Here is a 27,130-nt window from a genome sequence, read left to right on the forward strand (position 1 = left end):
CACAAGCTGTTCTCTCAGTTGAACAGAGCCGAGCAGGTTGACATCACTATCCCAGTTGAGCTTCCGCTTTGGCTGAAAAATTGGACCGTGCAGTTCTCAGCCTTGATGGTAAGAACTACAGTATATACTTATATTGGTGCTCACGGCATCATTAACTTGTTCTGCCACCAACGAATTTCGAGGTACTTTGTTTTGCATCTTTTGTGTGTGTTTCATGTCGCTTTGTGCGCCTATTCCCACATTTTGTGCGTCACCGGAAATTGGTCAAAATGGGCCTACAAACATGGCGGAACAAGTTATTGCTGTTCCGCCACCAATGAACTTCGAGATCGTTTCCTTCACATTGTTTTGTGCCGTTTTGTGCATCTACTTCCACGTTTTGTGTGTCATGGGAAGTAGGATAAAATGAGTCCCCAAGGTGGGACGAAAATGACTGTTCCGCCACCAACGAATTTCGAGGTCGCTTCTTTCGCATTGTTTAGTGCCAGTTTCTTGCCGTTTTGAGCGCGTATTTTCACGTTTTGTGCGTCACCGGAAGTGGGTCAAAATGGGCTTTCGAGATGGGACGAAAATGACCAAGAGTTCTGCCACTATCGAATTTCAAGGTCGTTAATTTCATATGGCGTACCTTTTGTGTGCCTATTTCGACGTTTTGTGCGTCAGTGGAAGAGAGTCAAAATGGGCCTCGATGGTTGGACAAAAATGACCCACTGCTCCGCCACTACCGAATTTCGAGGTCCCTCCTTTCGCATCAACTAGTGAATGTTTCGTGCCGTTTCGTGCACCTATTTTCAAGTTTTGTGCGTCACCAGAAGTGTGTCAAAATGGGCCTCCAAAGTGTGAGGAAAATGACCCATTGTTCCTCCACTATCTAATTTCTAGGTCGTTTCTTTCTTTCGCATCGTATAGTGATTATTTTTTTTAGTTTTCTGCACCTACTTCCTCTTTTGTGCGTCACCGGAAGTGAGTTTTATCGGGCCTTCAAAGTGGGAGTTAAATGACTCACTGCTCTGCCAGTTGTGAATTTCGCGGTCCTTGCTTTCGCATTGACTAGTGCCTGTTTTCTGTCGTTTTGTGCCCCTATTTCCACGTTTAGTGCGTCATCAGAAATGTGTCAAGATGGGCCTCCAAGTTGTGAGGAAAATGACCCACTTTTCCGACACTATCGAATTTCTAGGTCGTTTCTTTCGCATCGTTTAGTGCCTTTTGTAAAAAAAAAAGTTTTGTGCACGTATTCCTCGTCTTGTGCATTGTCCGAGGTGAGTTAAACGGGCCTTTAAAGTGGGAGTTAAATGGCTCACTGTTCTACCACTATCGAATTTCGAGGTCGTTTCTTTTTCATTTAGTGCCTGTTTTGTACGTTTTGTGTATCATCGGAAGTGGGTCAAAATGGGCCTACGAATGTAACGAAACAAGTTAATGCTGTTCCGCCACCAACGAATTTGGAGGATGTTTTCTTCACATCGTTTAGTGTGTATTTTGTATCGTTGTGTTCGCCTACTTCTACGTTTTGAGCATCACCAGAAATGCGTCAAAATGGTCCATCAATGTATGAGGAAAAAGAGCAATTGTTCCGCCACTATCGAATTTGGAGGTCGTTTCTTTCGCATCATATAGTGCCTGTTTTGTACCGTTTTGTGCGCCTATTTCCACTTTAGTACGACAACGAAAATGGGTCAAAGTAGCCTACAAGTATAGCGGAATAACTTAATGCTGTTACGTCACCATCGAATGTCGAGATCGTTTGTGTTAGTGTCGCTTTGTGCATCAGTAGAAGTGGGTCAAAATGGGCCTTGAAAGTGGGATAAATGTCTTCTTCTGATATATTTGTAGGTCCTCTTTGACCCACTTTCGATGGCGCACAAAACGTGAAAATATGCGCAGAAACGGTACAAAACATGCACTAAAAATGCGAAAGAATCGACCTCGAAATTCGATACTGGTGGGACAGTGGGTCATTTTTCTTCCCACATTGAATGTTCATTTTGACCCACTACCATTGATTCAAAAAACGTAGGAATAGTCTTACAAAACGGTAGAAAAAACACACAAGACGATGTGAAGGAAACGACCTCGAAGCCGTTCCTGACGGAACGGCATTAACTTGTTCCGCCATATTTATAGGGTAACATTGACCCGTTTCCGGTGACGCAAAAAACGTACAAAAGAGGCACTAAACGATGCGAAAGAAACGACCTCGAAATTCGATAGTGGCGGAACAGTGAGTCATTTAACTCCCACTTTAAAGGTCCGGTTAACTCACTTCCGGTGACGCACAAAACAAGGAAATAGGCGCAGAAAACTTAAAAATAGACACTAAACGATGCGTATTAAACGACCTAGAAATTCGATAGTGGCAGAACACTGGGTTATTTTCCTCACACTTTGGAGGCCCATTTGACACATTTACGGTAACGCACAAAACATCGAAATAGGGGCACGAAACGGCACAAAACAGGCACTAGTCGATGCGAAAGGAAGGACCTCCAAATACGATAGTGGCGGAGCTCTTGGTCATTTTCGTCCCATCTTGGAAGCTCATTTTGACCCACTTCGGTGACGCACAAAAGATGAATACGTGCTCAAAACGGCAAAAAACTCTTACTAAACGACTCGAAATTCGTTGGTGGCAGAAGAAGCGACCTCAAAATTCGTTGGTGGCGGAAGAGTTCCGCATTTCCGTCCCACCTTGGGGACTCATTTTAACCCACTTCCCATGACGCACAAAACGGCACAAAACGATGTGAAGAAAACGACCTTAAAATTCGTTGGTGACGGAACAGCAATAACTCGTTCCGTCGTTCTTGTAGGCCCATTTTTACGCACTTGTAGTGATGCATCAAAAAGTGAGAATAGGCGTACAAAATAGCACAAAACGATGCAAAAGGAACCATCTCGAAATTCGTTGGTAGCGGAACAAGCTACTGACGCAGGTGCTCGGCATTTGGCACTGGCTCGTTATAAAAATCTATAGTTGTTTCGCTATCGAGACGAGACGAGATGCACTAAAAGTACGAGACAAAATGCAACCCTGCCGCGAGCACCATTAAAAGTATTCCACATTACTGCTTACATTTCTCATGGCTTTCGCTCTCTATTATAATCAGATCATGAATTCAAAACGAGTTAAAACGAGCTGAACGAGGGAGCTATTTGTCAAACTCTACTCGACACGAAACCCGACATCAATTTATGGAGGTAAAAATAAACACAACGTGTCCTTGCATTTCTAAAAATCTCTTTTATAGAAGGGGGACTTTCTACTTATGGGAAATTGGTAGTGGGTTGACTTGTAAAAAAACGATCGATATTAGTTGAGAAACAAATTAAGAAAAAAAAATACAATGCTTCGCATTACATATCCACTGCTTTCTATTATAATAATTGCGGAAGCGTTTGTTTAGCGTTCAGACCTCAAGAATATCAAGTTGTGAGAAAAGGAGACATAAAATTTGTACTGTAAGCTTAATTACATGGAAATTTTAAGTTTGTACGGTACGTTTAATTATATGGAAAACTTTATACTTTTTGTCCCTTGCGTTGGTCTACTTTAACTAGATTTGGGACTTTCAAATTTTATTCTTTTTTCCACTGAAAAGTATCTATAATTCAACAAGGAAATACTTATCAATGATAATTATAATAATTATCTATATAATTGAATTCATTGTAATTTGGTTCATGACAAACACTTTACCATTTCGTACTAGCTGTTATGCCCGTTCTTCGCAGGGATCAGATAAAATGTCAATGTAAACAACTGAACAACGGGAGAACAATTAAGAAACATTTCTAAAATTGGATATATTTAGTGTGAATATATATACAACAACGTACATGTGTTTTCATTATGAAGGCCGATGGGCAGTTAATTTGGACGTAAACACTATCGTGAGTGTCACTATACCTCTGAGCAACCCAGATAAATATGGATTCGACACAAATATTGGTCACTTTTTACTACTTTTAATGTCCCGGTAAACGTCCTCTGAAACCCCTTGGTTCGAATTGTGAAAAAATCTCCTCTGGTCCCCAGCCGATACCGCGAAAACTATGAATGTGACACTAACATTTGCCATTTTCTACTACTTTTTTACATATCCCGGTAGAGGCTTCTATGATCCTCTGGTTTCAATTAAAAAAAAAACAAAGCCTCTGGCCCGCAGCCGATGGGGGCTTGTGGAAGTATCACCATTCATATCAGCGACAGCGAAAACTATGGTTTTGACACTAATATCGGTCATTTTCCATTATTTTTACATGTTTCGCAATTCTCCACCCCCAGTGACTACCGGCCCGCATACAAAGGTGGCTAAATTTGAAAATCACCGCTAATGAAAGTATCACCATTCATCTCAGCGACCGCGAAAACTACGCATTTGACACTAATATCGGTCATTGTGGATTATTTTTACATGTCTCGTGATCTCCTTCATAATGCCCCCGTTCCTTCGCTGATGGAAGCTAAATGTGAAAGTAAACGCGGTCTATGGTTCCAGCATTGAGCTCAGCGACCCGGAAAACTATGGATTTGACATTAATATCGGTCATTTTCGATTAGTTTTACATGTCTCGGAATGCCCCCTCTGCTGACCCTCTGCAAGGCCCGCATATAACGGTGGATGAATTTGAAAGTCATCGCTAATGGTAGTGTGACTATTGATCTCAGCGACTACGAAAACTATGGATTCGACACTAATATCGGTCATTTTGGATTACTTTTACGTTTCGGTATCCCTCTCCCCTCCCCCCGTTGACCACCGACCCACAGCCGAATAGGGTGAATTTGGAAGTTCATGTGATCGTAGTTTCACCATTGATCTCAGCGACCGCGGAAACTATGAAATCGACACTAATATCGGTCATTTTCTACTACTTTTACATGTCCCGATAAACGCCCCCCCTGAGACCCCCTGGTTTGAATTTTGTCAAAAATGATTCGCCTTAGTGTGGGACCTGGACCAAGATATCCGTGACCAAAATTTGGTAACTCTCGGTCATCTTATCTGGTTCCCAGGCCGGTCCTGGTTAACGTCCCCCTGAGACCCCCCTAGTTCGAAATTAGAAAAAAAACTCCGTCTTGATCTGGGGCCTAGACCAAGCTACCCGTGACAAAATTTTGAAAACTTTCGGTCCACTCGTCTGGTCCACAGGCCGCACAAACATAGACACAAACAAACTCTTTATTTTATTTATATTAGAAAGATCAGATCCACCGTTATTGTAATAGAGCGGTGCTTGAGCGATTGATCGTAGAAATTCAAACTCCGATGAGTGATAATTTCATAGACTTGTTTTTTACAATTTAAACTCTTTAGTCAGTAGAGAAGAGGGCGTGAATCATGGGTCAGAGTTGATGACAATGGGTTTTGGTGGGTCTGTGGGGTCACAGTGAGTGAGAGTGGTTCATGGTGAGTGGTGGGTCAGAGTGGGTCACAGTGGATCGTGGGTCACGATGGGTGTTGAGTCAATTGGTCGTAGCTAAAGTTTTCATTGCCCCACGCCCTCCCTGAACTACAGTGTTGAAAATTAATCAGTGAAAATCAATTGCAATTGATCAATCAATTGAAAGTAATTGCTGTGGAAATCAATCGCAATTGAATGAATAGCCAATTAATTTCAATTGCAATTGAATGACTGAATTCAATTGCAATTATTTTCCACTGCAATTACTTTCAATCGATTGATTAATTGCAATTGATTCTCCATTATTAATGGCCAACTTCAATTAACAATTAACTATTACTTACTTCAATTGTTAATTCAATTGAAATTTGCCCAACACTGGTTGTGAGTTGTACATTAGGGCGGGCCGAAAAAATTTTTTTCAGATATTCAGGATTGAGTAGTTATCAAAAGTTGTGCATTGGTACGAAATGAAGCCATGTCAAATATGTTGATTTTAAAACAATATTTAACCGGGCCCCCGTGGCCCTAAAGTTAATAATTTTTTGTTCAAATAAAATGGTTTTAGGTAATAATAACATTTTACCAGACAATACTATTAATACATAAAACATGAAATACATGGTTTCAATATACGCACATAACTATTAAGAGCTTAACTAACTTTCATAACCACCTTATTAACACACGAAAAACCTTTGTGTTGAGCCCACCTGAGAACTCTCAAACTTTAAGAGAATATCACTTTTTCGCATCTGGATGCAAAATACATAACACTGGCTTTCCGAAGGCGGCGCTCACATTGCTGAATTCAAATAAACTAGAAACAATATGGCTGCGAGCCTCTCTTCCTGTATTGTCTTGACTTCGAATTAAACATATGATTTTGAATTACAACTCAAAATGCAAAACGATCATTAACCCCATTAAGAAATGAGATATACCCGATTAAGAGCCAAATTAAAGAAATTTAAGAACGGTGCTCAGAAGTTATGTGATATTTTCTCTTGCAAATGCTGCGATAGATTAACCTGTAAGTGTGGTAAATCAAATTATATACCGCTCTTGGAGTGGGAGCTCATATTAGATCAGAGAAATCAGAGACAAATGACGAATTGCAATGTAGTTTTAAGCAGAAACCCATAGGTTCAAAAGAAAGCATGACACACAGATCGATTATGATGCTGCGATACCAATTACAAGAGGGTTACAATCGTTAGCCTCAATCCCGTACTTGGAACATACATTAAGCGCTTCCACCCGAATTCAGACGATGAAGAGTTCGCATGGAGCTATCGTTTAGAGAATAAAATCTAAAGTAAACCTAAATAAACAATAGTGAACCCTAAGCAAATGAGTACCGCAAAAGATTTACCAGGTATATCGAATAGATCGGCTGCTAAAATTGTATCCGCTGTTTTAGAAGATATGAATTTACTGAACAAAACTAACTAAGACAAGGTAGTAGATAAAAACAAAAGCCGTACGAAACTAGCAAAAAAGAAAAAAGAAACCGTCTACAGTGTAAAGCTACTAATTTTAAGGGTCTGTATTTTGATGGCCAAAAATACCAAACTATAGTTCTAATTGACAATTGCAATAGGCAAAGCACTGAAGAATATGCGGATTATATCGATTTGACCGATTGGTCAGAAGTATTAGTAACGAAACCTCCAATTTCGGCTAACGTATCAATAGAAGAACCAACCGAAATGATTGTGGAAAGAGGAGGTTTCAGTTTGTCACGTTCCCCTTCCACACGCAAGCTTTGGAGAAGTGTCTAAAGGTAGTAACAGAATATTCTTCAGAAGTATGCGGTAGTGTTGCACAAGACGATTATATTCGCGCAAAACTGGAAGCACGAAAGTATCTACCAAGCTTCGGACATAAATCTCAATATTTTGTTCCAAGATTACGCTAAGGAGCTTTAAGTAAGAGGAGAGTGGGTGGGAGGAACTCGCTATGTAGCCATCTCCACGTGGTGAGTTCTGCGCTAGTTTGGTGTTTGTTGGTCAATTTTTCAACCTTACCTTATGTATTTGTGTCCGTACTATTATATCTACTAAACACCAATCAGGCGAAGAGCTGCACATCAGATCAGAACATTTAAAATCCTGGGGTCAAGTTAAAGTATTAGGAATCGTAACCAATTTTCTATACATACTTAAAATAATTATATATATATTTAAAAAGAACAACAAAATAACACTTTTCGGACCCGCAGGGCCTGGTGAAATATTTTTATCTGCCTCTGTTTTGGGGAAGAAACATAGCATTATACAACTTTTGCACTGTACTCAAACTTAATTTTCTGAAAACAAATATTTCAATAATATTTTCACTACTCACAACCATATTTTTTCAGCATTAACGTTCTTTTGGGCTCCCGGGGCGCGGTTAAATATCTTTTTATCCGGCTCTGTTTTGGTGAGGAAACATGACATTATAAATTTTGCACGGTACTCGAACTTAACTTTCTAAAAAAATATATTTCAAAAATATTTTCACTATTCACAACTATTTTTTTTTAAATTAACGTTCTTTGGGGCCCCCGGGGCCCGGTTAAATATCTTTTAATCCGGCTCTGTTTTGGTGAGGAAACATAATATAACATTATACAACTTTTGCACGGTACTGAAACTTAACTTTCTAAAAATATATTTTAATAATATTTTCATTGCTGGCTACTTTTTTTTTTCAAAATTACCGTTCTTTCGGGCCCCCGGGGCCCGGTTAAATATTTTTTATTCGGCTCTATTTTAGTGAAGAAACATAATATTATAAAACTTTTGCATGGTACTCAAACTTAACTTTCTAAAAAAAACTATTTCAATATTTTCACTACTCGCAACTATTTTTTTTTCAAAATTAACGTTCTTCGGGGCCCCCGAGGCCTGGTTAAATATCGTTTAATCCGGCTCTGTTTTGGTGAGGAAACATAATATAACATTATACAACTTTTGCACGGTACTGAAACTTAACTTTCTAAAAATATATTTTAATATTTTCATTGCTGGCTACATTTTTTTTTTCAAAATTAGCGTTCTTTCGGGCCCCCAGGACCCGGTTACATATTTTTTTTATCCGGCTCTATTTTGGTGAAGAAAAATAACGTAATATTATACAACTTTTGCATGGTACTCAAACTAAACTTTCTAAAAAAATATATTTTAATAATGTTTTCAATGCTGGCTACTTTTTTTTTCAAAATTAACGTTCTTTTTTTATTTATTTATTTATTTATTTATTTCAGAAAACAACAGGCGGATGCCTAATTACAGTTTTCCATCATGATAATATAATTTAAAATACACATATGATAACAAAATAATACGATTGCAAAATACTTTAAAATACATATAACATGATCTACACCTTATTTATTTAGAGTAAAATTCTGTCTATAGCTAAAAATGTCTATCTCTGGGTGCTTTTCTAACACCTTATTATACAATAAACACATTTTTCTGACAGGCGATACATCCAATGCATTAGTCCTTTGCGCTGAGAGATGGAATATGCTATTATGGGGTCTGGTTGCTCTATGTGGGACGTGAAGTTTGATTTCTGATAGTAAATATTCTGAATCTACTGTACTATGTATTATTTTATGTAAGAAAGATAAAATGAAGTGAGTCCTCCTGCTTTCAAGCGATTGTAATGAATATTTGCTTCGAAGATCTTCATACTTCTCAAATTTCGGATATATCCCTGTTTCTTTATATGTTAAAAAGCGCACAAATTTATTTTGAATGTTTTCGATTTTACTTGTATATTTCTTAGTATCAGAACCCCATATTATCGCTGCATATTCCACCTTAGACCTTACATAGGCAATGTATAATGTTTTGAGGACATCGGTGTTAGAAAAATCACTTCCTAATCTCATCACAAAGCCAAGGTTCCTAAAGGCCTCACCAACTACTCTGTTGACATGAATATCAAATGATAGGTTTGACTGCAGAGTGACTCCAAGATCAGTTATATAATCCACTCTTTCAATTGGTGTTTGATTAATAGTATACACATTGCGAACATAGTTCATTTTCCTGGTGTATGATACTACTTTACATTTCTTAATATTTAACAGCAATTTGTTTGATTCACACCATTGGAAAATAGAATTTATATCGCTTTGCAAAGAAATAGCGTCTAACTCCGTGGAGATACTACGATAGATTTTTAAATCGTCAGCAAACAATAGTTTGTGGGAGGATGTTATTACAGGTGGTAAATCATTAACAAATAATATAAATAATAGAGGTCCTAAGTTCGATCCCTGAGGCACACCAGAGTCTACGACATATTCCTCAGTTAGAATATTTTTGTATCGAACGCGATGTTTGCGTTGGCAAAGATAGGACGCTATAAATTGTTGAAGGTCTCGTGAAAAATTGAATGTCACAAGTTTGCTTAGAAGTATATCGTGATTAATTACGTCGAACGCCTTGGAGAAATCTGTATAAATTACGTCTACTTGTTCCTTTTTATCAACTTGATTAGCTATAAAATGTGTAAGTTCTGAGAGATTAGTTACAGTTGACCTCTTTGGCATGAAACCATGTTGAAAGGGAGATATTACTGACCGTACATGTGAGTAAATTTTTTCATATATAATAATTTCAAATACCTTAGATGGGGCCGATAGCAGTGTTACCGGTCGATAATTTTTTATTTGGTCAGTAGGACAACCTGTCTTGGGAATGGGACAGACGTCACCAATCTTCCATTTCATAGGAAACGTAGAAGAAGCTATTGACTTGTTAAAAATAGCCTGTAGGGGATGTTTCAGTATTTCTGAGCAGCCTTTAATGATGTACGGTGGTATTTTATCCGGCCCACAAGATGACCGTGGCTTAAGTTTTTTAATAGCATTCTCAACATCTTCGATGTCTATAAAGTTAATATTTAATTTGTCCAGAATTTCCGAATTATTGTATTGCTCCATAGGAATAAGATTATAACGATTTATTGTGTGTTACTTGAAAATTTGCTATAAATGCATTTGCAATAGCAGCATCGTCACTCAAAGTTTGATCGTTATAGTGAAACAAATTACTTCCCGAATTACTCTTTTTATTCTTAACATACGTCCAGAAAGTCTTAGGATTGCTTATAATATTGGCCTCACAGTTGTTTCAGTATGCATTGTATGCCTTGGAAATTTCTTTTTTCGAAAGAGCTCTCAATTCTTTAAATTTGTTGTAGTGATACAGTGCGTCCCAAGAACCCTGCTTCCATTTCTTATGGTGATATGATTTGCTCTTAATTAATCTAATTATGTCACTTGAAAACCAAATAGGATAATTGAATTTAGCTCTTTTTTTCGGAATGCACCGGTCAAAAATAGAATAGAGTATATTATAGAAACAATCCACAGAGCCGTCCACAGTCAAACTACCTGTGATAGGTTCCCAATTTGTTTGTGATATTTCGCGGTACAGTTTATCAAAGTCAGCTTTAAAAAAATTATAATCTCTTACTTCGCTTTTCGTTGTACATTTAGCATTTCTAAAGTTAATATATTTATATTCGATTAGTAGGGCTGGATGGTAGGCATCCTCGGATACAAGGGGAGGGTGTTCGTGTATGACCTCTACGCTAGTAAGGTTTGAGAGTATTAAGTCAAGCGTTTTGCCGTATGAGTTTTTAATATTATTGAGAGTTCGTAAATTATAAAAATTCATTAAATGAAATAATTCTTGACAGGTTCCAGTAGATGCTAAGAAATTAAAATCAGTTCCCGTGACCTGTGAGAGATTATAATCGCCTGTCAGAAGAATGTTACTCCCTGGTTGTAGTACGCTAAATATGTATTCAAAATATTCTCTATATGTTGATTGATTTGACCCAGGTGCAATATACACAAGACATATATATATATACAAGTAACCGTATCTACAAAAACTTTTACTGTAATACAGTCCACACTAGGAATGCTTGGGGGAGGAATTTTCTGTACTCGATATTTTTTATTTACTGCTAATACAACACCACCACCCAATTTTTTACCAGAAGTAATACTATTTCTGTCAGCTCTTAACACGACATACCGCGAATCAAATAGTTCAGAGTCATTGTGACTGTCAGTAAGCCAAGATTCAGTTAATGCAATTGCCTGATAGTTGTTACTTAATACATTTTCAGTCAGTACTTTTAGCTTGGTACGAATTCCTCTTACATTTTGAACATATATATTAAAATTATCACCTTTTCCCCTAACTATGTTGTCACTTTCACCTCTAACTTCGAATGTTTTTGTACTTACGGAAGTGTCCTTGGTGCACCCCCCTCACGCTGATATATTTCTTCTTACCTTGGAATGTCCAGATGGAGGGTTGGGGGAGGGAGCGGATGCTTCGTTTCCTTGTCGCAAGTTCTGTCCAGATTTTCCTTGTTCTTTATTGACAGGTGCCTTAGGCGGTTCAGGTGTCTGATTGTAAACTCCCTCGGCCTGGTCAGTTTCTTGGAAATACCTCCCTTCATTGTTCTGGAGTTCAGTAAGCGTGAATCTTTTCCCTTCAATATACAAATACCGGAAATTGATATTTGCATATTTCCCTTCTTTGCGTGCTTTCATTAAATAGTACTGTAGTTGTTTACGCTCTTGTCTTACTGAACCAGAGTAATCCTGATCCACGTAAATGTTTGTTCCACGAAGTTTATTTCTATTTTTTAAGACGTATTCCTTTTTCTTGTCACTCAAAAACTTACACACTATGGGTCTTGTTCTGCCCTGACACTTTCTTCCAACGCGGTGAGCCCTCTGTATAAGTTCGTCATCAGTTCTTAATTGCAGTCTATCACTTAACAAATCACACACTTTTTTCTCTGTAGTCGCCCAGTCTTCATTTTCTTCTTCCTTCACCCCGTAAAACACTAAATTTTGTCTTCGTGATCTGTTCTCGAGGTCATCAATTTTTTGTTCTAACAATGCATTATATCGATGTAGTTCACTTAATTCACTCGACACTTCCAATAATTTCGTCTCGATGGTATCTACCCTATCAACCAATTTCGTTACAGTTTCCCTCAATGTCTTGATTTCCGTTGTTAAGCGTTCATTAGCACCACAAAGGGATGCAACTTCGGCCACTACTTTTTCATTGGACGCGCGAAGAGATGATACCATGTCTTTGATTTCTGCAATATCATTACGTTGAGTGCTTGGAGGACCAGGATGCTGTTCTACACCACCGATGATTAATAAAGTAAATATTATTAATCCGTAGGCAAAAAATACCTTCGTATAGCCTGATGTATTCACTAACACAGAACATGATGACTCTTTCAAAGAAATTCTAAATAAGCCTATTCTGGCTCTGTAAATTCCAAGCTCAACACCCATCACGGTTCACTACACTCAGGAGCGAGAAAAAACACGTCCACTCACTACGGCGACACCATATACACATTAACCGGGGCCCGGTTAAATATCTTTTAATCCGGTTCTGTTTTGGTGAGGAAACATAATATAACATTATACAACTTTTGCACGGTACTCAATCTTAATTTTCTAAAAAAAAAATTTTTCGGCCTTTTTCGGCCCACCCTATTGTACATGGTTGTAATTGATAGTTGATACGCTGGTTTCTGAAGATGCACCGAAGTTGACTTGAAGAATGAGAAGAATTGTAGTGTAGCAGCGACTTGACTATTTGTTAAATAACTTGGAATAGGTAAGTATTCTTTTTAATATATCTTTAAACTACAGATAACTTCGATTCATGTAATCTTTACTGGGGATGAATTATTAGGTACTTACATTAATTAATAATTATTGCCAATCTTTAAAGGGGAAAAAGTGAAACAGAATCAAATGTTGATGCAGATCATCAGACGTAAACCTAATCATCAAAAGCTACTAGTATGTAAAAGAATACCTTGCAATCTTCTGGTATGTAAACAAAAAATGCAGTGGATTAAACGGAGGTAGTAGTTGCACTTATAAGAAAATCAGAATTTTCAATTAAAAATTGAACCTTATTTGATGATAATATGTATAATGCTTTATAAATTTGAAATTTGACCTTTGATTTAAAACAGGGTGCGAAATAACAGGGGGGTTAGGGGATATTTCCTCCACCAAAGTCTCCGAAAAGGTCAAATTTTCCTTATTTGCCATTGCTGCCAATTTTAAAATCAACTTCCCTCACCTATGTTAAGACGATTTTGCACCCTGACTCACAAGGCAAGAATCTCAACCAGGCCCGCAACTAGGGTTTCTGTCACCCAGGGCAAACACACAATTCGGCGCCCCCCCCCCTTCAGGTTTAGTCGAAAAGTATCACTTACTTATGGATTGCAACTGTAAATAACATTCTTAATGAAACCAGTTATATCGATTTTTAAGTACTTTAATCAAACTGACTTTAACCACAAGAATATATTACATTCGTTATGTGCTCACAAGTTTTAAGAATAATTTTGTACATACATTTTGTTTTAATGTTGTATGAAGAAATCAAAACAAAATGAACTAGAAAATATCTGCCACATTATACAGTTATTAATTGAAATAACACATTTAGTTTTAATAACCCGAAGAATAATTTTGAACATACGCTTTCATATTAAAATAAGAAACTAATACAAAATAAACTAGAAAATTTCTAGTACATCATAAAGTTATAATTGAAATAACATTTAGTTCTAATAAACCCAAAAATAATTTTGTACATAAGCTTTCATTTAAAAATATAAAAACAATACAAAATAAACTTGAAAATATCTGGTATATTATAAATAGAGCAACCCAAAAGCATAAAAAGCATAATAGCAATTTAGACATATGGTTGGTACCTTGAACATGGGTGTGGTTGTCTAAGGGTCCAGAAGAAACTAATTTTAAAGAATAATAAAGCATAATTTTAGAAAATAAAGTATAATTTAAAATATATAGCATAATTCTTGGAAATTTCTATTTAACTGCAAGTTTAACATATACTATATTAATATTTTTTAAAAAAAATATTTATACTGCAAAATCATTGAGAACTAACAATGCAACAATGAAAAGCTTATTTTTATTTCTGTAAATTTTTCGGTGTAATCCTTTGATGTGGAGAAAAGAAGAAAACTTTCCATCAACAATGAAGCACAAAAGAACTCCACACTATATTGTTATGTGTACTTCTCGAACATGAGCACTTTCTGTACTTTTTGTGCACCTTTCTGTATATATGCACCTCTAAGGTGCACATAAGTGATAGAAAAAACTGATTCGAGCAAAGTATATCTCTTTACAGTGCATTAACTAGAAAGTTCATTAAATATGAAAGAAATTGCTTCATAAAATATTAATAAATAGATCAAGATATTTAGATTATTTAATGTATAGTAAATATTATACATTATACACGATTAATGTAAAACAATGATTGAAATTAACAATAAAGCATAATAAAGCATAAGTTGGACTTATAGATAACAATTCAAAATGCCTCGAAAAGCTCTCAAGCAAAACTAATAGATAAAACTTCATACATCCTTTACTCGCAAAATCCCTTGGTAGGCGTACAAGAAACAATTAAATACACCGAGGCGTGTAACTTATCTTTTCCGCCACAAAACTGCCCTCTAGCTTAAAAACATTACAGCAATTACGTAACATTACAGGGGCGCGTCTGAGCTAAACTCTTCAATCACCAGCAAGCAACAAAAATCGGTAACTTTTCGCCCCCGCCCCTATTGATAACAGCGTTTTAAACTTCAGTGCTGTTCTCAATGGAATTATAGAGCTTCTTCGTGGCTAAGCGGTTAGCATACGCGCCTTTGGCGTGGGAGACCCGGGTTCGATTCCTGGCGGGAGCTCATGTGGTCCGGATTCCACGTTAATCAGTAGGTCCACGTCTCATATAGCCTTGCTGCTGAAAGGGACGTTAAACTTAAAATCAACTCAACTCAATGGAATTATACAGACAAACAGCTCCTTGTGGTAGGAAAAGGAAAGGGATTCTCTGTGGTCGCCCAAGGGAACAAATGCATGCAATATTAGGTTTTTAATGTATGACATTACACCTATTTAGATGAGACTCTCTCTCTCTCTCTCTCTCTCTAAAAGAGGTCCCATGGAAAAGGCCAAGTAAACTTTTGATTTCTTTTAACCTCTAGAATAAGTTTCTCAAGGGAAAGGGTGCGATTTTTAAAACAATTGATATACTATCTTCTTTCTGGCGCCCCCTTCAACCACGCGCCCGGGGCACGTGCCCCCTCTGCCCCCCCTTAGTTGCGGCTCTGATCTCAACCGTGGGACCTGGATGAGATCAAACTTAATAATATAGGTATTTCGTCATCACTGAAAGTGGTGGTTATCGTTCGATAGTCGTTCGATTCTTTTTTTGCTTCTTTACGGACTTGGAGTCTCGGAAGTTAAATTTTCAAGGGAATTGAACTTTTCCTATTTTACTATATAGGAAAACAAACAAGATATTAAATTTAAAATCATTTTTTTCCTATATAGTAAATTCCGAGAACCCTAAGTTCACAACAAAGAAAAGGAAAATCGAAAGATTAACATCACCATTCACAGTGATGTCTAAATATACATATATCGCAAAGTTTGGGCTAAATCCAGTTCTCACGGATGGGATTCTTTCTATGTTAGTTGTGTAAATGGATCTTACGGAACAATGTCTCTCAGCTTACTCAAAATCACACTTGTGTCCTGCTTTTTCTCTGCAGGAGTGCATGAGACGGGACACTTAAGAACAATATACAGTTCTTTCAACCCTATAACTGTATGGAACTAATGAACCGTTGGTTAAAAATATTTAAATAAGTCAGCAGCATCCCCAACTTCACATTACAGGAATTCAAAAATAACCATTATTTGTTGGAAAGTTTAGCGTCCCTCTTCAGCAGGGAGGTTATATAGCTTAAAGTATACCTATAGCTTAAATTAACATCCAAATCCAAATCACTATCGGTTTGAATCCTAGGCATTGGACTCCCAGCACGGTTTGAACCCGAAACCAGATGGGCCGGAGGCGAACGATGTAGCCATGAGGCTATGGGGTAGCCCAGAAAAGTAACAATTTGTTGATGTAGTTTCATTTTAAAAAGAGAGAGCCTCAATAGAAATAAGTAAATAACTGTTTAAATCATTATTTCTTAACTTAAACTTTAGTATCTACGAAAGCAACTTATCTTGAATATCTTATTTGTATATACATGAAAAGCAGTTGTTGTTTGTTCCAATGAAGTGAGTAGGCCTATACTGTGGATCGAATGTAGCGTGTACCTGCGTACTTTCAAAATTTTAGGTGGCTATACGATAGTTTCCAAAAATTAGAGTGGGTATACCCTCCATTACATCCCTGGATGCTAACAGTGAAAATACCAATACTTTCCGGAGCTTTCTGCCGTCGTGTGTCTGTTTGAGGTTTAAAAGAAGCTGAAGTGTTGCAAAAGCAATAGTTTAAGTTGATTTTCTGTAAGTTGAAGGAAATGGAGTCACCAAGCTAAACAGTATAACATTTCTCAAGTAGGGAAGAAAACAGAAGCAGAGAAAATGTTTATTGTGCATTCCACTGACAATCCTCTTTAAAATACCCTTCCACTCTATGCATCAGCGTCAGCAATCAGGGTTAAAGAATTGTCACATGTTACTGTAAAGAGTTTCAGTGTGGTTAGTTATTTTAGTACTTATTGGTGTACCCCGTAAAAAATTCTGGATCCGGCCTTGGACATATGCCGCCTTATGCAGAGTCGTTTTGACGTAAGATTAGCGTCATACTAAAGACCTGACTACTGCAGGAAACTTATGTCAGTCAAACTCGTTAGTATGGCACTAATCATGTGTCAAAACGACCCTGCATAAGGCCCATGATCACTAATAGTGAATAGTGGCAAAATAATTCATTCATTTTTATGTTTGGACTATACAAAGTTCAAATCCGCTACTTTTGGATTTTAAGCTGAAACTCGCTACTTTTTAATCTTCAGATTTGGCAGCACTTACATCATATGTATAGTGAAGAAGAAGAAGAAAAAAAGATAAATGGGAAGAATTTGAGGGTAGTTCTACTGAACAATAATTAATCTTGTAGTCGCTTTAGAATCAATAATTTCGGATGCATTTGCTGTTTTAATGTTTGAAGTATATTCGACAAGATGATCCACAGTCTTTTCATAATCAATTCATCTGGGTAAGAGTTAATTGACTATTTACATTTCGAGTGCAAGTGTTGTATTTATGTACAATTCATAGTTTTTATAACGAGTTAGAACTAAATATCTGCACAAAGTTCATAAAACAACAAAACCAAGCACAGAACGGAATCCAAATAAATGCATTTATTACCAAGACAGAGCTGTGTGAAGAAACTAAATTATGACAGTACGCAGTTTTATCGTGATGGTAGCACAAGCACTTCATGCAACACTAGTGTCTAGTTCTCGCAGTCATTTGTGGATTCTTCGTTACAGTTGTTTAGTAGCGTTTTTTAAAAGCTCCCAGTTATGTATAATCAGTTTTGCACCTATTACACTAAAGAAATCTTCAGTTGATCGACATTGAGGCATATCGGTTGGATTTCTCTTTTTGGGTACAAAAATGGTATTTTGTGTATGGGGGAAAGTTTGTTTCTTTTCGGCATCATGTGCTGAAGCTTTGTCAGAGCAAAAGATGAAATCATAGGCGGCGCCAGGATTTTGGTAATGTGGGTGCAGGCTGGGAAGGGACAAGACATGGTAAAAAATATTAACATAGTACACAAAAACTTTTATGCACGTATTTAAAGAAAGATTTATCAAAAGAATATGAGAATTTTTAATACAAGGGCACTTTTTTTTTCAGTTGCATCCATTACAAGAGCTTTGATTTAAGATGTAGTTTCTATCGACCCAAGTAAAGTTTCTTGTTGTTTTAATTTAAATATTTTAAGGGCAAATTAACATGCAGACATGTGTACATACAATAACAACTGAACTACCAATTACATCGCACTGTTCGCCGAAGACGCTCCGCCAACACATCCTGACAGTGTTGTCAGAACGCTCTCCACTATTGAGGCTTCAGATCTCAAAAAATAATCCCTAAGTTTTACTTTAAAAAATAAAAAAAACTAGAAAAACATTATGTGTTAGCAAGTAACTTATGAAAGACTTAAGAAGTTACTCAATATATCCAAACATATGAAACAAGAAATATACAAAATAGAAAGGATTAATGTAGAAAATCTGAAAATTAAAGTTGATGTAGGTGCAGCAGCAACCCATGGATGGAATCATTGCCAGATTTATATTGTCCTAGAAATTGAAACAAAATCGTTTGAAAACATTGTTTGATAGACCTCTTGGTTGATTGCTAACCCTCTGGACTGGAGATTAGGCCGAGAAACCACTTTCTCAGATACGGCTAAATACAGCACACTTTGTTTCCAAATTTCGTTTTTAATTCACATTTGGCATAAGGGGTGCCTTGCCTTTGTCAGAAGAATAATAAATGTCATTTTCAGGCATGTATAATTTTGAAAGTCTGAAGTAACTTTCGTCATCCAAAACAGATCTTTTTCCTTTTGCAGTTTCCCATCAACCATTGGTAATTGGATATGATGGCCTTTATTTGATCTTCTGTATAGGGTGGAGTGTTTTGCTTCTTCAAGGCTTTGATACCAATGGAATTCAAGGTTTTCGAGATACATTGTTAACTGCAATTAAATTTGTGTGCAATATTATTCTGGCTTACATCACTCTTGAGAAAGTTTCTTGAATTTCAACTTACTTTTGTTATGATGTTTGCTTTTCAACCAATTCCCACTTGACTTTTTGTTCTTCCATGTTGTAGAATTGCATATATTGTACATTTTGGTACATCTTCCATACCAATATAACCCACACAGTACGGCTTTCCTAGTTCCTGGTGTGTGTAACGTTGTACAATATTTTCCGGAGGTTCTCGTCTTTCGATTACGGTACATTTATTATTCTTCAGTCGTTACATGGAAAACAAGAACTAATCACACAATGCACGTATATCGCAGTTCGTTCCCACACCAAGATCAACTTCTTTTTTTTTTTTTTTTTTTTTTTTTTTTTTTTTAAGCAGAAAATAGGTACTTTCATATTTCAGCAATCTTTGTGTAGATCTTTAGTTGTAACCTGTTAAAAGAAAAGTGACACAACTCTAAAATGACTTCTAATCATTGACCTAATGATGTTGAAAATGGTCCTAAAGGTTAGGAGAGTTTTGTAAAGCAATATCGTAGCTAAAGGTAAACAGCCTTATCCTCAAGGAAGGAATTGATCAATTCCCCAGTGTTAGCCTGGAGCATTGCCAATCTTTCTAACTCTCTCTCCTGAAAAGTGAAAGATTTCTAATTTTGTTACTCTCCTGTGCTGATTAAGGATAGTACGGCAAATTGAAAAAGCATTCTTATTTTCTTGCTTTAAATGATTCCGTAAGACATTCTGGACTGTGATTACTCTGGCGTATGCCCAATAATTGCGTACAGAATGATAATGTGCGCGCAAACTGATGTGCCTTGTAAGTGATTATGTGGTATCCTACTATACGCAATTATTTCATCACGAAATTCACTCTTACTGTCTTAGAAATTGTTCCTTGCATAAGTGCAGATATACTGCGGAGACTTTCTCTTATGGGTATAAATTGGCGTCCAGACGTATGCTGTATTAGATAGTGTAAAAACAAACCAATTTGTGCTAGGTTGCTGGTAAAAGCGAGAATGCTATCTAATCGAGTCGGGGCAGGAGCGCAGCAGGCGCAAGAGCGACGGAGGTTATTGTATTAATGAACATAGTGGGGGAAAAATTGTGCTAAGTGCCCTGAAAGCGAGAATGCTGTCTAACTTAATCAGGATTGGAACGCAATGGCGCTACTCCAGGGAGCAAGATGTGAGCAACGGAGAGTAGTGTAATAAACACACGATGTTGCATAAAAGTATATAGGTGAGAGCGCTTCTAACTTTACACATGTAAACTTAAAATACAGATTTGCTACATGTGTAGAATTACTCCGCCGGTGGAAACTAATATGTAACACAGTCACATTTCATATGCGCTCATTCATTTTAATACTAGTTCAGCTCTTGTAAGGTTCTAGAATGCTGGTCTGCACTTATAGGTGAAGGTGGGTTAGTAGCCAAGTCGGTTCATTCCTGAAGGCGGGTTAATAACAAGGTTGATTGCTTTCTTTGTTACGACTCAATTGGGATGATGACCAGTTTCTAGAACCCTGTCTAATAGATCAATTTTGCAGCTGTAACATTACACTTGTAAACATGAAATACTGTTTTCGTCCGCCAATGAAATTTTCTATCCTACGCAATCCTCTTTCATTTACATTCACTCATTTTGACCAAAAAAATATCATTTTTTGACGGACTATTCATAATCAGTGCTAAACCTAAAATTATTAGTTAATTCACTGTATGTGTATTAAGTAACTATTAGTGTTTTGCATATAGATTAAGTTTAGGTACACCACTGGAAATAATTGTTGAAGAATTGTAGTTCTTTACTAATTTTCTTCTTGTCCTCCAAAACATTTGTGTTGGTGACGTGACAATACTCCAATTGACGTAGATGAAGTTCAAAGGGGAGCATGCAGATTTACTTTACGCTGCTTGTGCAAAATACGTTAAGCAACTTGTGCTAGGTTTATACTAAAAAACACAAAAGCAATCAGTTTCCTGCAATGTAGCCCTGAAGAACGGTACATTGTTATACGATGTTAGTATTTTAAAAATGGCTAGATTGCCACTGAAAAGCATGAATGCAACTAGCCGCGACAGTCAAACTCTGAAATGTCGATACATTATTATATACAATATTTGTCATTTCGTGGGTTTTGGCAGTAATACGAGTTGTTATATCATTTTCAATGATTTCATACTATTAACGCTACACTTGCAAAATTAAATACAGCTTTTGCGTACTATGCAGAATTACTACACTGTCAGAGCGTGATAATTCTGCACAATCCTTTTCCATATGCACTTAGAACCTAGCTATTATTTAAAGCTAATGAATAGTGCTTTTAGATGATACACAGGGGATATTGAAACTTTATCCAGTGCCTATAAATCAGAAATAACTGGAAATAAAGGGTTGAAATATGAACTTATATAGGAGAGTGTCCAGGGATACATCGAATGGAGCATTTTGCTTGTCCCTAAGAGCCTCTCTAACATGGGATCCTAGGGGATCACTCGCGAACAGCAAGGTATACCTAGTGATTGTTTGTGTAACTTCGACTAAGGTCGTATCTCCGAGCCCGTTGAAGATATTATTACCAAACGATAATCTGGACAATAAAAGCGGAAGGGGGCAACTCATTGGTGATGGGATGATTGGAAGTGTTACCAATTTTGAGTATATTCGGAGGTTCGAGCCCACAAGTCAATCTTGGCAATAAAAAAAAAAAAAAAAAATTGTATGGATTTTTTAAAAGAATAATAAGACATGCTGAAATGTTATTAAATGTAGGAAAAAAGTAACATTGATTGAAATACTTTTTGATACAATATGTTGAAACTCTGTATACAGGTCAGCATACGTAAAAGAACATTTGCAATGGAATGAAAGACAGCAATATATATATATATATATATATATATATATATGTGTGTGTGTGTGTGTGTGTGTGTGTGTTCTAGCATAACTCTGGAACACCTGGGGCAATTTTAAGCAAACTTCCTATTCATATTACTTACAGTCTGAAAAAGAGTAGCGTCCGGATAAGAACCCCTAGCACACCTATGGGAAGTAGGGTGGGAAAACATACATAAATGATAAAAAAAAAATAAAATAAAAAAGATCGATATTAGTGTCGAATGCACAGTTTTCGAAGTTGCTCAGATAAATAGTGACACTCCAGATATCATTTAACTCCGATTTAAGCTCCCATATCCACCCGAGGTGTGGTGTTGACATAGTTAAGTAAAAATATCGAAATCAACGGTAATAGTGTCGAACTATTAGTTTTCAGCGTCGCTAAGTTAATTACCATTTTAAAGTCCAAGTTGAGTCCTCAGTGGTGGCAAGACCTATTAACATTCTTTGGGGAAGTGGGAGGGACAAATATGAAAATGGTAAATAAAAAAATAACTGCCCATATTAGTGTTGAATCCATGGTTTTTGGAGGCGCTTAGATAAATAGTGACACTTCAAATTACATTTAAGTTCAAGTTCAGCCCCTATTAGCACCCTGAATGGGGGTGTGAAATTGTGGCATGTGAAATTAATTGAAATGACTGATATTGGTGACGAATCTATAGCTTTTGGGGTCCCTAAGTTGATTGGTAGCAATTCCGATTTATTTTAAGTTCATTTTCCAGGTGGGGTAAGACCCTTTAGCTTACATTGGGAGAGTGGAAGGGAATAAGATATAAAATAATCGAATACAACGGATATTAGTGTAGAGTTCATAGTTTCGGGGTCGCTGAGATGAATAGCAACACTTCCGATGCCGTTTAAGTTCATGTTCAGTCCCATTAGTGCTTCGGGAGGAAAGAATAGTGAAATGAAAAAAATAATTTAAAAATGACCGATATTAGCATGGAATCCATTATTTTGGGGGCTCCAAACTTGATTGTCGGCATTCCCTATACCATTTAAGTCTTACGTTTAACTCCTATTAATACGTCTGGATGGTTGGTATGGGTTGACATGTAAAAATAATTAAAAACGACCGATATTAGTATCGAATCCATAACTCTTAATGTCGTTGAGATTAATAATTACAATCGTGATAGCTTTAAAATCCAAATTCAGCCCCCTTCGACATGGGCGAGAAGAATAAAATGTCTCAAATGACCGAATTCGTAGTTTGGGTTCATCAGCTATTAGATTACAATCGCGATGACATTTAATCCCAAGTTTAGGCATGAACGAGCATGTCAGCTGGACTGGAAATTTACATCCCCATTGGCAGAGGAATGGTGATGAGGTAAAAAAATGTCGAAAAGTATTTAGAAATTATGTTAAATTCATAGCTTTCGGGGACAGGGAAACTTGTGACCCGTTTTCAATAACTTTTGGAAAGTAGTTAGTACCCACTTCAAGCTGGGCTTTTTAATTATATCAATTTGATTAAAGGCCGTATTTTGCAGGGGTAGAGTGTTTCAATATTTATATCGAATGTAAAGTACCTTCTATATTTTTTCACGAAATTTTGATTGAAATAAATATTGTAAGGGGAAGGGAATTGAAATAAATATTGTCATTCCATGCGAATTCACCAGATTGAAGGAACAATTGTTGCTTCATAATCACAGAATTGGCTGTTTTTTTTTTTTTTTTTTTCTGATAGGTTGTGTAGTCTAGGTAACAGAAATGCAATATGAGAGTTGTTAAATAGATATTGCAGAAAATACAAGATGTTCAAAAAGTGACGAATTTCTCCAAATTGGCCGTTTCTGAAAAACACCCTACGACAGAAAAAGAACCATGTCTCAAAAAGTATTTGACCAATTGTAATGGCTTTGGTCTTGTTTGAAAGTGGAAGGTCTGTACAAATTGAAAACGTCATTTTTGCATGCCTAACCCCAAAGATCTCAGAAAAAGTTTGTGAAATAGAAAAAAAAACTAACAAAAAAAAAAAAAAAGCTCCCGAAATGATAATTTTTTTAATGGTGAATCCCAGGTGGTAAATCAAAATAATTTGGTACATCACTTTATCAACATACACACAATAACGGAAAGGTTCTAGAACACAGGTCCCCTCATATAGGTTAATAGCTAAGCTGTTTCTTTTCTGTACAAAAGTAAAATATTCAATTCCGATAGTATTGCAGAGCGAGCGTTAACGAGTAAAGGCGGGTTAGTGCCCCGCAAGGCTCGTTGTTTTCTGTCTTTATTACAGCTAAGTGGGAAGGGGAACCTGTGTTCTAGAACCTTGCCCACAATAACATAACATAAAAAATTAAAAAGATATTATTTCTGACAATGAAATTATCACAATTTTATTGTACCTATACCTGGTTGTTGTCTGATGCTTTAGAAGAGTCCATATTTCTGCAAACACAACACATGTGTCACAAATTGAACAGTTCTAGCACACCAGAAAATATGTGGAGATACGTCACTACTATGTAAGAATTAACACTCACATAATAGGAGGCAAATGTTCCAATATACATCGTTATTAACAAGAATAAAACATGTTATTCACAGTATGTCCAAAAAAGACGATGGTATGAAGGTACAGCATGTAGAAGCTCCCACCGAAAAATACTTAAAAATACTGCTTCTGGAAGAGGGACATGATATTGGCAGTATCTTCTGCACTGCACTGATGTAATATGTTCGTCCTGTTGATGTGATGGGAACATTGATGATCTTCAAGACATGGCCTGTGAGGATCCAGCATGTGTCAGGAGTTGAGGGCCAGGTGTAAGTCATAGATGGACCATTAGGATGCATGAACTGTACTTTTACATCTCACTATTTTCCACAATAAACACAAGCTACGCACTGCTCTACTTGTAACTCAGTAACTTGTGGCTGTACATGTTACCTTTTACCCAAGTGTACATTGCGTGAATGAAGAGAACCAGAAACTGTGCGCTTGTAGTGTTAGTGAATTCGGTATGGGGATGAAACTATGATAGTGCCTGATACCACGAATTGGCTGTGTATTAGTGTTCCTTTCCTCCAGAGCAATGGAAGAAGGAGATATTTCTGGTGATGAAACATACAACATTTTGGTGCCAGTGATATTCTTGTCTGCATAATTGAAGAGATCTTCAGGAGTTAATGTTATATTATCTGTTGGGTGTTTAAGACTGTAGTGAGTACCCATTCGTTCCAAATGTTATATTATCTGTTGGGTGTTTAAGACTGTAGTGAGTACCCATTCGTTCCACAGTTGCACCAATACCATCACATGCCGTTTTTCCATGGCTTGTGCCAAAGAAATGCCACTCCGCCATTGTGGCATGCTTGTACTCATAAACTCCCAAATAAAAATTAGAAAATTTTAAAAAAACAAACATTAAGCAGAGAAACACCTCCTAAAATACTTTTCTGAATCCGCTACTGATTATTTGGATAAAATGGTATTCAAGTTTGTATCCGGAAGATTATTGCTAAATCATTGCACAGCTACAGTATAAGAAGAATGTGGAAGTACGCTTTGACAGTTATACTGACAAACGTACGCTCTGACGGATATATTGAAAAACAAAAGAAGCTAGAGTAGGCGTACTAATCTCTAGGAAATGAAACACGGATGACAAAAAAGAAATGATGCAGGAAAGAAAAAATGTCGATAACTCAGAAGTTAAAATAAAGTTACATATCTTCTATAGTTGCTCTCAAATACTACGTACTTTATGTTTACTTTAATTCATAAAACATGTGTTCCATCCATCATGATGGTGAATTCCAGAGCGAAATATAGCATTTAGGTTATGAAATTTATTTAACTTTAGAGTATACTATAAGAAAGCTATTTTAATTGAAAAATCATGAAAATGAAAAAAGCCAAAATTTCCAAAATTCTCGTTTTTTTTCCAAAAAAGCCGGCTTTTATGTGCAAAAAGCCATTGATTCAAAAAAAGCCGGCTTTTTTGAATCTCTACCTGGGACTAGTGAGGTCTTTTCTTTCTTTTTCTTATTTCTTTTCTTCTTAATTTTAAGTTTGGACCTGGAAATGTTCCTTCCATTTTTCTCAATTGTCAGCTTCCTCTTTTAACTCCCAATATTTTCTCCTATTTTTCAAATCATCGATCACTTGTGTTCTTCTTCTTCTCCCTATTCCTCCCTTTAAATCCATCTTTCCTTCTATGGTGGTATGAAGAAGACAATTTCTTCGCAAGATGTGTCCAATCGAATTGGCTTTTCTATGAAAGATGGTGGCTAAAAGCGTCCTCTTCTGTCCAATTTTAAAACGTCTTCGTTTCGTTTGTTACTCTTTCTGTCCATTTTATCTTCTCCATCTTCCTCCAACACCACATTTCGAAGCTCGCTAAATATTTCTTCTCTAACTTCCGTAATGTCCAAGTCTCTGAGCCATAAAGTTCAATAGGCAAAATAATAATAATAATAAACATTGTACTATCACCATCTCAGATATTGTTGAAACTTTTTTATAGCAACTAGACATATTTTTAAGAGAACTATATTTTTTTATTTTGTCGAAAAAAAAAAAACTTCCCGCCAAGTAATGGACCATCAAAGACGGGGAATACAATTTATGAATTATAGAAGACTTGGAAAATGGTCAACTTTGGAGCTCCACCATTCATCTATGGAGACAGTTAGAGTTGTAATTCTTGTTGTGGTATATACATAGTGATATAAATAAACTATATTTTATTATAGCTTGGTTTGCGCATTCGTATCTTTTTGTACATAAATTAACAAATGAACGTCAGTTTATCTGAAAAGTCGAAGTTTGCGAATTTTTTTAGTACTTCCGGTTCGAATTTTAAAAGTTCTGTTTTCACGGTTGGTAAAACCTAGTTACCCGCTTTCCGAAAAAATATATATATCGCTTCTGTGTGCAACCGTTTTGACAATAAGCGATCGACAACAAAGCTTTCAGTTGTTTCATAATAATATACCACTGCCGTAAAGATGGAAATTTGCTCGTTTTTCTGGGTGATAGCTCTGAATTTCACTTTGCAGAATAACAGCCCGTTTTTCAGTGAAGTCTACGTGAAGTAAAATAGAATTTGTATCTTGAAATTTTATACGGTGCTTTCGGTAGCAATTAATTCTCTCTGGATTTTCTTGATGTAATCAAGAATTACAA

General features: G+C 36.6%; 1 protein-coding gene across 3 annotated transcripts in view; it reads left to right on the forward strand.

Annotated features, from left to right (window-relative positions):
- The window catches only part of cm (AP-3 complex subunit carmine), a 100,911-nt gene that overhangs the window by 30,894 nt on the left and 42,887 nt on the right, over nucleotides 1-27,130 (forward strand). Inside the window, exon 1 of one of the 3 annotated variants that reach the window (XM_081765519.1) lies at nucleotides 17,372-17,555. The exons of 1 other annotated variant lie outside the window; for it this stretch is intronic. In XM_081765519.1, the coding sequence (XP_081621645.1) occupies nucleotides 17,521-17,555 (35 nt within the window). In that variant the 5' untranslated portion in view covers nucleotides 17,372-17,520. Of the gene's footprint in view, nucleotides 1-17,371; nucleotides 17,556-27,130 lie in introns of those variants that run through there. One more of the 3 variants, XM_081765517.1, reaches the window with a different exon arrangement.

Source organism: Thermobia domestica, chromosome 7 (genome assembly GCF_964235325.1).
Source record: "Thermobia domestica chromosome 7, izTheDome1.hap1.1, whole genome shotgun sequence".
NCBI classification, from domain to species: Eukaryota; Metazoa; Arthropoda; class Insecta; order Zygentoma; family Lepismatidae; genus Thermobia; species Thermobia domestica.